Below are 11,212 nucleotides of genomic sequence, written 5' to 3' on the forward strand. Positions count from 1 at the left end.
ATCAACCATGTTATTCTGCTGAAAGCTTAGGAGCAAAGGTAAGTTTTCTGATATGTTTCTGGATCTTTCTCATTGCTGCTGCTGCTGCAGTCCTAAAACATTCTTCTAAAACTCTTTTCCCCAGCAAGGCTAAGCTAATGTTGCCTATAGGACCTTCCTGATCTTGTCACCGTTCCTGCCTGGAAAGGGGGTGAAGTTCAGCAGCCTCACATGGACATTACCAGCCATGGCTCTCCTCCCTGGAAACTCTTCCGAATGCTCCAACTGCACCCACTCAGTGGAACCTGTGAACATTTCCAAGGCCATCTTACTGGGTGTTATTCTAGGGGGGCTGATTGGTTTTGGGGTTTTGGGTAACATCCTGGTGATCCTGTCCGTAGCCTGCCACAGACATCTACAGAGTGTCACCCACTATTACATCATCAACCTGGCTGTAGCTGACCTCCTCCTGACTTCCACCGTCCTGCCCTTCTCAGCTACCATGGAGATTTTGGGCTACTGGGTCTTTGGGAGGATCTTCTGCAATATCTGGGCAGCTGTTGACGTGCTTTGCTGCACCGCTTCCATCATGAGCCTCTGCGTCATCTCCATCGACCGATACATTGGGGTGAGCTACCCGCTGAGGTACCCCAGCATAGTGACAGAGAGGAGGGGCCTGCTGGCCCTGCTGTGTGTCTGGGCACTGTCCCTGGTCATCTCCATCGGGCCCCTTTTCGGCTGGAAGGAGCCAGCCCCGGAGGATGAGACCATCTGCCAGATCACCGAGGAGCCCGGCTACGTCTTGTTCTCAGCTCTGGGCTCCTTCTACCTCCCCCTGATCATCATCTTGGTGATGTACTGCCGGGTCTACGTGGTGGCCAAAAGGGAGAACAAAGGGCTGACCTGTGGGCTGAAGACGGAGAAATCCCGTTCCGAGGAGGTGACGCTCCGCATCCACCGCAGAAATGCACGCGGTGCGGGCGGCCCCGCGCCCAACCCCAAGAGCAAGCACCACTTCTCCGTGCGCCTGCTCAAGTTCTCCAGGGAAAAGAAAGCTGCCAAGACCCTGGGAATAGTTGTGGGATGCTTCGTTCTCTGCTGGCTCCCGTTTTTTGTAGTAATGCCTCTTGGTGAGTAGAGCCAAGCCTTGTGGGTCCTCCAGTGCCTTCTGTGCTTGGGGCTGGGTGTGGTAGCGCTGGTCAGAAAAGCTCGGAGGGAGAAATTCTGTGCTGCAAAGCTGTCGAAAAACAAAACACTCACCACCACAAAGCAGGCACCATGATAAAAAAAAACAAGTCTTAAATTTGACCAAATCTGGTCCCTGGTGATGAGAAGCAAAATTCTGAAAAGCAGGGGAGCAATATTATACTTTTCCACATAGAAAATCCTCTTTTGTGAACTAGAGCAGATATTTGTGACCATCTCTGCTATAGGAACAGGATCTTTGGGGGTTTGTGTGTTGATGCTTGCAGCCAGGCAACTTAAATGTGTAAAAGGTCAGGATATAAATACATTCAGGGTTGAAGTAGCTGTTCACAGATCTCCTGGAGTGCTCAGCATTGATGATTCCCACTCTAAGGAAAAAAAAATATCTGCTTCCTATCAGGAAATTCATCCTGTGCAATACCATAACTCCAAAAGAATTTAATATTTTAATCCCGTTTTGATATGACCAGTCAGGAGACAGCAGTGAGGGTCCTTCTAACTGATTTTATTCTGCTCTGGATTGCATCTTTTCTGGGAACCCATTGAGCCCACTGGCCAAACACTAGCTCAGCCACCGTGCTGGGTATGAATATTTATTCTCCTGTTGTCATTCCAAACAGGAGCAAAGCTAGGAATTTGTTCTGCTTTGCTGGAATATGAAGAAGTAATTAGAATTTTAATTAAACCTTGCTCAGTTACGTTTGATGCAGTTGCAGGATGGAAAGGCAGAATACTGATTTCATACCTATAGCTGAGGGTGAGGGACGTGGCTCATCACACTGAGTTGGGCTCTGCCATTAAATACTGGGTTTTTCAAACATGGAAACTACAATCTGTGACTTGTTCAATTTCAGGGCTTTTCTTATGGAAAGGGCTTATGCTGTACAGGAAAAATAAAGTAAGATTTTATGGAAGCTTTCGTTAGTAAGACAATATGGACAATTCAGAAAAGACATCAGAAAAGACAAAACATCCTTACATGGAAATAAAGATTGGGGGGGAGGGGGGTATTTTCCTTTTTTTTTTTTTTAATTCTGATTTTCCAAACTTATAAATAGTTTTTCTTTTTCAATTAACCTCTACTGGTTTTACCAAGATTTATCAAGACACACCAAAACCCGTTGCTAATGTGAAAAAACCCCAAAAATCAGATTTTTTTTCCTCTTGGTCAATAGTGGGAAGGATGGATTGGAACTGTTTCCAAAAGAGAAGCCCCTGAGAGCCTGGCTTGTGCTGGCCACGATGTCAGCATGCTGGAATGCTGCTTGCCAAGATGACTGGAACATACTCAAAAAGGGTTTGAGAGAATGCATTAAACACACTTCTCATCTGCAAATTTGGTTGCCCATACAGAGCTGTTAATTAATTTGTTTTGGATTTAAGAAATCTTCTGGGCTCCAGAATGGCTTTGTATCCTCTTTTGATCCCTTGTAAGGAAACTTTGGAGATATTTTTTTTATGTTTTGGGGGTTTACTAGGTCATTTTTAAAGCATATATTATAGGGCTTTCAAAAACTACTTTCTGTTTTTGTTTAAGGACAAAAAAAAATATTAAAGAGATGAATGGCACTAAAAAGTCCTCAGAAAAAGCCAAGGACTCATCTTGATGCAGAGCACGTTCCAAAAGATAACAATCACTTTCAGGTCTGTCCTGCAGCCTAATTGGGATAGTGAAGGGAAGTGATCCTGACGGGTTTTGGGGTCCTGACTTTCCAGATGTACAAAATCCTCCTTGTTGAACCCTGGTGGAGGCTCATAGCAGCTGGGCAGCCAGAACTTGACCAGCTCTGCAGCTCTGTGGCCATGAGACAGACCAAAACATGGTCCCATCGATTCTGGAGGAGTTTCACAGTTCTGGAGGAAGTGTTTTAGCATTTTTCAATCATTCTCGCAATTAAGAAAGACGATCTGCTGGAGGGTGTTTTTATTTGTGGTCGAGGAGTAAATTAGTTTTGTGAACTGACACAAACACTGTCAAGGGAAACCTCTAATCCTGTCTGCAGATGGTTTCTATTTACTGTTTTGTGGTAATTTTTTTTTAATGGAGTCAAAGAGAACCACTCTACTTTCATTAGACATAAAAAAATAAAGCGCATTTTTCCGTCTCTGCTATTGACACAACATGACCTCTCAGAGGGTCAAAAGACTCAGAGTAGCAACACACACCAACACAGACTCCCCACATTAATATTTCAGCGTTCTCTCAGTGAGAAAGGGAGAAAAAAAGATATAAAAGAGGGAAAAAACTCTCAGAATAAAGCCCCAGCTCTTTCGCTGGCTTCCAGCTCAGGGAGAGGAAGGATTCTTGCACTCCTTGAGTTTACAGTTTTTCCCCAATGCCTATTACCTATATTAAATGGTGCTTTTCTACTCTAAACCAATCCGTGAGGGCCAACATCACCAGGAACATGGAGGTGAGGAAGGAGAAAGAGGGAGGACAGGGCAGGCCCAAATCCCAAATCCATCTTAAACCCTCTGACCCCCATGTACAAAACCAAAACCCCCTGTACAGCACTCAGAAATTCTTCCCTTTACTCTGTGACTACTTCTACTCTAATATCTAAACTTTTGTGACTCCTTGTTCTTCCTGCAAGGCTGGTAAATCATTCCATGGTTCAAACCCAAAATCACAGCTGTTTGCAGCTGCGCCAGGGTCTCAAATGCTTCTGACCCGGGCCTGGGGCATCCAAAAATGTCTGAGGGACATTGTGAGTTCCGACAATTCCCAAACCCTGAAATGTGTCCCAGTGACTGAAGAACACAGCAAAGGAGCAGAGGAATCAATGTTAAAAACCATTTCTACTAAAAGCCAGGGAGGGAAGGTCGGTCAGCTGCGCTCTGCTTTGAGAGCCGCTCCCGTGGCTCATCCTTGTCTCAGAATCCCTCGTCATGCAGCCACCACCTTCAATCCCCACAGAAAAGGAAGCAGGAGTAGCATTTTTCCCTCACTCTCGAATGCCACAGCACAATTCAGCGTTGGGGAGTGATGGAAAGGCTGTGGTGAGAGATTCTCCCACCCCACTGAGCAAATGTCAGGATTTGTCTGCAGTTTGGATAATGGGAGAGATACTTGGCTCTTGCTGAAGGAGATAATTTCTTGTTTCAAACTCCAAGGATTCCAAAATCATGACAGACAACAAACTCATGAGACAGCCTGAGACTGACCCAGCTTCTCAAACTACTCTCTGGTTAGTTTGGGTTTTTTTATTCTTAAAGGAAAATTATTATTTTATTATAAGTGAATGACTTCAAGAGCGAGGACTTCAGGGCAAATATCAAATATCTCCCAACATATCAGCAGTGGGATCCAGACCCATTCCACTGCAGGAAGAGCTTGAGAACTGGAATTGGAGTGACAATTACATTGATTTGTGAAACAATGTGATTGTTTGGGTTCACACGGGTAACAAAACCTCAGTTTACCTTCCCATGGTTTTTTATCAGCTTTCTAAATCTGCAGCTGCCCACAGCAAATCTGGAAATAGTTGCTTGCTGAGACATTTCCCAGAAATATCATCCATTCTAAGTGGGTACAATATGAAACAGAGCATAAATTAGGTCTGAAATAATCCAAATCATCAGCGCAGTGTTCCCAGACTGACCCAGTCCTGCTGCCTGATCTTTTCACCTCTCACCTGTGCCCAGACACCCTCATGGTGCTGCAGAGAACTGAATTCAGGATTTGGGAGGGAAAACAAACTTGTTCCTTCTTCTGTGTCTGTTTATTGTGCATCAGGGATAGCCAAGCACAAAATCCTTCTTATTTTCCCTGTGGAATAGCTACAATATTCCAGGCCCTGGGGAGGCACAACTGGAAAGTGCAAGACTTCCTCACATCACTGCTTTTTCTGCACGGGTTGTGTTAATTGGATTGTGCTGAGTCCAGGATAATTTCTACTGTCTAACGGTTCCTTCATACCATTTTTTTATTCCATAAAAAATAGTTCCCATAAGGGAGCAATGAGAGCATATTGGAGATGTCATGTGTGTACAGGGGGGCAGCTTTGAATGTCTGCAGCAGCATATATATATATATATATAATTATTTATTTATTTATTTATTTATTTATGTTTATTTATTTATTTATTTAGATATATATACTTATATATGCTTATTTTTATAAATACACTTTCCAGAGGGTGGATTGAATCATGACCTGAGATGCAGGATAGAACTCTTGTCTTAGGGAATAAATTTTATGCTAACACTCGGCTTGGGAACATAAATGTAGCATATTTATCAATGTTTGTAGAGCCATGAGGGATTAGGGAGGCCATGGTACACAGTTAATTCCCTTTGGAATATCAGTGCTCCTCTGTGCTTCATCCTCTTGGTCTCTATGGCTCTGGAAGAGCTGCTGCCCTCTGGACTGATTGATTCAAGGCAGATCCCAGCACCTGAGTTTTGAACTTTGCTTCTCTGTAACCAGAGCACTCTTCTTTTTCCCAGCCTGAAAGGGCTTCAAGAGCTGGAGAGGGACTTGGGACAAGGGAATTACAAAACAAGTGGAAATGGCTTCCCTATGCCAGCAGGTAGGGTTAGATGGGATATTGGAATTGTTCCCTGGGAGGGAATTCCCAGCTGTGGCTGCCCCATCCCTGGCAGTGCCCAAAGCCGGGCTGGACGGGGCTTGGAGCACCCTGGGATAGTGGAAGGTGTCTCTGGCCATGGCAGGGGGTGGCCCTGGATGGGATTTAAGGTCCTTTCCAACCCAAACCAATCTGGGATTCTCTGGACACAACCCTGACCTCCCCCATGCACTGAAGCAGCATCACCCCCACCTGACGTCTGTGCTCTGCCTCAGTGCCCAGATTTAAGCTTCACAAAATAAAAAGAAGGGAAATAAAGCAGCAAACCTCAGCAGAGATGCAAGATTCAGTAGCAGAGATGGATTTTGTAGCAGAGATGGATTTTGTAGTAGAGATGGATTTATAGCCGAGATGGATTTGTAGCAGAGATGGGTTTATAGCCGAGATGGTTTTTAACACCACAAAGGGTTTATGGGTCACACAAATATACAGGATCTGATTCCCATGGTGCTGACAGCGATGATGTAGAGTAAATAACACACTTTTTTACAGTCTGGCGGGTTCCAAAACCCTCTCTGCTGTCCGTCAGTGAAATGACGCGTGACATCTGGGCTGCTTTTTAAACAACCCCTAATCAGGCAGCTCTTGTGACAAAGTCAAATTACATCTTTGAGAGTGAGTTGGCACTTACTCACCAGGAGGGATGTGGCAAACTTATCTCTCAGAGCTGAAGAAACTTCCAGCTGACAAACAGGGAAATAAAAGATGAGGGAAGAAAATGCACTTCTGACATTTCAAGGGATGAGTGATGAAGCACTTAATGGCAAAAGATCTCAGGAGGCTCATAGTACATTTTATTTTATTTACTTTTACAAGAAGCAATTGTATTGTGCTACTGACACTTGATTGTCCTCAACCTTTTGAAAACAAAGCAAGAATTGTAGCATCATTTACCCAATCCATTATTCAAAATGCATGAAAAGACCCCTTGAAGCTTCACAGTGTAAGGTGAAGCCTTTAAACTTTAATCAGGTTTGCTACTACTTATGAATTAATTCCTGACAAAGTGTGCAAAGGAAGATATTAAGGCCAGTGAATAGCACAGAGAATTAATTTCAAAGGTGAAAATTTAGTATTTTAGCTGCTGTTCACCCTCTAGCTCTCCTGTAGGACACCTGTGATTCCACTTGGTCTGGAGTGAGAGGACTGGAAAAATTTGCCCTGAGAATTAGGTGCAGTAATTTTTTTCTCTCAGCCATAGCTTATGGTGTCCAAGTGTCCAAACTTTAACTGACATAAACTGGCAGTCACCAAAGGGTCTAGTATTTAATGGAAATGCTCATCCCAGCTCCACCTGCTTTCCCTGTGCTCACTGCTCTGTAGGGAACATGTACCATATGCCTTAAAAAGAGATAATTCATCACTCTTGTTAAATTTCATTATTAATTATGGTCATTGTTAAAAAAAAACCCACAAAATCTTTGTTTTATTTCTCCTTTGAGTTCATCTGACCTGACCTGTCCATTCTGAGGGCTCAGCACTGAACAAACTACTTTGTCACCAGGTTTGAAGATGCCTCCTGCTCATTACCAGATCCATCAGCCACTGAGATTGATCACAACAACATCACTGAATATTAAAAGTTTGGAAGAAAGGGACACGTTCTTAGGATTCTGTGGGGAGGAACACCATTCCTCAATGATTTGGAAAATAAGATATTTTTCCCCTTTTCCTAGATACTCGGGTAGCCAACAGGAAAGATTAGGGACTATTTCTGAGCTACAGAGGTAACAGATATTTCGGTGGCCCCTGAGTGTCAAACACCCTACAGGGAGGCTGGAGGGGGAGTTTTTACCAGGGTATGCACTGATACCACAGGGGGGAATGACTTTGAGGTGAAGGAGGGTACACTTGGATGAGATATTGGGAAGAAATTCCTCCCTGTGAGGGTGGTGAGGGACTGGGATGGAATTCCCACAGAAGCTGTGGCTGCTCCATCCCTAGAAGTGTCTATGGCCAGGCTGGAGCACCCGGGAATAGTGGAAGATGTCCCTGTCCATGGCAGAGGGCTGGAATTAGATGATCTTTCATTTTCTTTCCAGTGCAAACCATTCCATGGTTATCTGAAAGCCAGTGTGTAGTGGGACCTGTAGATAGCAAAGTCTCTGTGCTGTTAAAGCTCCTTCATTTTCTTTCACTGTGTGTCATTCCAAGGCAACGAGTGTCTCCACAGATGAACCAAAAAAGGCTACATTAATAAATTAACATGCAGATCCCACCCCAAAAAAAGAGCAAGGGACAGACTCTGACATTGGCTGTTTTCTATTTTTATCAGACTTTGGCACAACCCTTGCATTCCATCTGGAGAGAGCGAGGAGTTGCAGCAAACAGGAATTGTTATTGTTTACCCATTTTTACACTTGGCCTCACACAGCTGATTCCCTAAACAGGGATTTGGTTCACCTTTTCCCTCACCACAAAATGAGAAAGCAGTAGATTCACTGTGTTTAAATGAGGAAATAAACCAAAAAATTGAGCATGATTTGAGCATTTAGAAGCCTTCTGTTATTTTTCATCTGCCAATGACTTCAGCCAGAAAGTTCTTTCAGAATGTTATTTAAATGTTTTGCACTAAAGGAGAGAAGCATTAATTTGCTGAGAAAAAATTTAGGTTGTAGATACATGTGTTTGCTTGTGCTTTGCTGCAAAACAGCATTTGTTTTCTTCAGCAGAACCTTTTTGTTCTTAAAATCCGGTTGATATTGAAAGTAATAATGGAACTGCTCTACCTGGGCCAGCTTCGAGCAACCACAGAAGAAAATCACACAGAATCCCAGAATAATGAGTTTGGAAGAGACCTCTAAGATTATCAAACCCAACACCACAACCAGACCATAGCACCAAGTGCCAAGTCCAGTCTTTTTTTAAACATATCCAGAGAAGGTGATTCCACCACCTCCCTGGGAAGACAATTCCAGTATTTTATTATTCTTTCAGTTAAAAATTTGTTCCTAATATCAACCTAAAACCTTCCCTGACATAGCTTGAGGCTGTGTCCTCTTGTTCTGTCAGTGCTGCCAGGTGGAAGAGACCGACCCCACCTGTCTAAACCTCCCAGAGACACTGGCTGTGATCTCTGTCCATGGAAAAGAGTTTTCAATCTCACAGGATTAATTACCAGCTCTGAGTGTTTGATATCAGTAATAATTAAGTGTGGCACGGGGGCAAAAGTAAAATTTTAGGATTCTAGATGAGGGGTCCAAAGGGGACAAGATGGAGGAAATTGGGTGTGCCTTGTCCTTTTTCTCCTTCTTCATGCCCTCCATGTCTCACTGTGGTGTTGGCATTTTTCTGTTGGTTTAGGCTGGGGAGACACTGTCCAACGTAGGTGACAGATATTGGCATGTTCTTGTCAATCCAGCCCAGGGAGTTTCTGGTATTGAATGTTTGTCACATCCCACTGAGGGCAGAGCCCCACACGCTGCCCTGCAGGACAGAGCTGGGCAGGGCAGCAGAACATGTGAGAGATCAACAGAATAAACAACCTGGAACCAGCACAGACCAATTATGGCTTCTGCTTTGGCAGCGGGGCAGAAAGACAGAAACTTTCTACAATCTCAGAATCATCAATAGCTCAGATTCTGACATCGCTCCACATTTCCCTGCAGATCCTGTGCTCAGCAGGATGAGCAGGTTGTTAATCACCCTGCACCAGGAGTGGCTCTGGCCCAGGCAGGATTTTGATGCATTCCCAGGCAGGTAAAACCATCGTACGAATTCCTGTGGCCACTTGAAAGCATTTGCTGCAAGTGCTGCAGCTTCATTTGACAAAGACTGAGGAAAAGGGTTCGAGCAGTTGAGCAGCTCCCAGATTTCAATCAGCACATCCTCCGAGGGCATTATCAGCTTTTCCTTGGCCAGGAGAGGTCCAGGGAACAGATCAATCCCTGTAAAGCTCAGGAGCTGCTCGCAGACATGGTTACACTGGAGAGGATGATGGATGCATTGATGCCAAACCTTTCACAGTATTTATTTCCATGTGCTTACAATTTTTCCAGGGGAAGCATGAAGACAAGCATTTGTCTGTGCTAAAAGTCCTGTTTATGATAAATTTGAATATAAATTCCAAAACAAGTCAATTTTGTTTCTGGGATTTTTTTTTTTATAAAACTAAAGATTTGGCATCAGGAAGAACATTTGCAAGATTTTAGATCAGCAGATAACTCATCATTCTATAGAAAAAGAAATGCCAAAGTCCTTTCCATTCTAAGGAGCCATCAAAGTTCTTGCTCTTTGAGTCATCTTTGGAAGATAACTTTGCAAGTATATATCAGAATATGTGTATATAAATAAATAAAAAAATTTTAAAAATATATGCACATATCTCATGTCTGCCTATGAGACCCTCCCCAGTGTTCCTTGATATGAGAAGGAAACTTCCCTTTAACTCCCCTCAATTTTAGATGCATTCCATGAGGCAGGGTGTGGATAGTTCAGTTTTCTGAAGTTTTCATGGAATATGAGTACCCAATACTTCATCATTTCAAAGACTTTTAGCTGTAACACAGTCAACTCTAATCCCTTTTTTCTCTAACCCTTCTGAAATGGTGTGATTTTCTTGCCATCTGAAGCCCCTTGTATGGCCTCCAAGATATTGCTGTCATTTGGGTAATTAATCTTGAATTAGGAGTCCCTGAGGAAGGAATTTTCCTCTATCCCTAGAATCAGCCCTCTGGCTGTAAATGGGAATATAATGCTTGTAATTATTAAATAGCTCTCTTGACTTGATTTCTGATGGAACATCCATGTAATTGTATGACATCACAAATCGTGAAACACTTGTTCCTGCAGGAATTGTGTTTCCAATCATAATTTTTTCAAGAAGGAACAGAATCCTATTTATTTTTTCCAGTGTTTTAGTTTCTTTGGTTACCTGCAATTCCTCACTGCCTCTGCCCTAACACTCTGCGTGTTTTCCATTTTAGGTTCTTTCTTTCCTGCAATCAAACCCCCGGACACACTTTTTAAAATAACATTTTGGCTGGGATATTTAAACAGCTGCATCAACCCCATCATCTATCCATGCTCAAGTCAGGAGTTCAAGAAAGCGTTCCATAATGTCCTGAGAGCTCAGTGCCTCCTGAGGAAGCAGCCAGCAGTGAAGCAAACCCCCAGCTTCAACCTCAACCATCCTGCTGCCGAGAGCACCGAGAGTGGCAGAGGGGTGGTGCGGATCCCCGTGGGATCGGGAGAAACCTTCTACAAGATTTCCAAATCCGACGGGGTCTGCGAGTGGAAGATCTTCTCCACCGTGCGGGGCGTGCCCACCAAAAACGCCGTTTCCAAAGACTGCACAGCTGCCAAAGCCAAGAGCAAAGGGTTCCTGCAGGAATGCTGCTGTGCAGGCACTTCGGGGAGTCTCATCCGTGAGAGCTGCAAAGTGCCAACCACCAAAATCCATTCCATCGCCCTGGGCGAGAGCGGGGAGGATGTCTAA

At 43.8% G+C, this 11,212-nt stretch overlaps 1 protein-coding gene across 1 annotated transcript; it reads left to right on the top strand.

The window, feature by feature from the left end:
* The first annotated feature begins 226 nt into the window (after positions 1-226).
* On the top strand, positions 227-11,212 carry ADRA1A (adrenoceptor alpha 1A). Its single transcript, XM_021546270.2, has 2 exons — positions 227-1,109; positions 10,701-11,212. The coding sequence occupies exons 1-2, from the start codon at positions 227-229 to the stop codon at positions 11,210-11,212; spliced, it is 1,395 nt and encodes a 464-aa protein (XP_021401945.2).

The sequence above is a fragment of the Lonchura striata genome, chromosome 32, assembly GCF_046129695.1.
Source record: "Lonchura striata isolate bLonStr1 chromosome 32, bLonStr1.mat, whole genome shotgun sequence".
NCBI classification, from domain to species: domain Eukaryota; kingdom Metazoa; phylum Chordata; class Aves; order Passeriformes; family Estrildidae; genus Lonchura; species Lonchura striata.

Excerpts from the sequence above, each read along its gene's own strand:
- ADRA1A (XM_021546270.2), top strand. The coding sequence starts at position 227 with ATGGCTCTCCTCCCTGGAAACTCTTCCGAATGCTCCAACTGCACCCAC. Across the intron at positions 1,110-10,700 it reads TTTTGTAGTAATGCCTCTTG|GTTCTTTCTTTCCTGCAATC; the intron begins GTGAGTAGAGCC and ends TTTCCATTTTAG.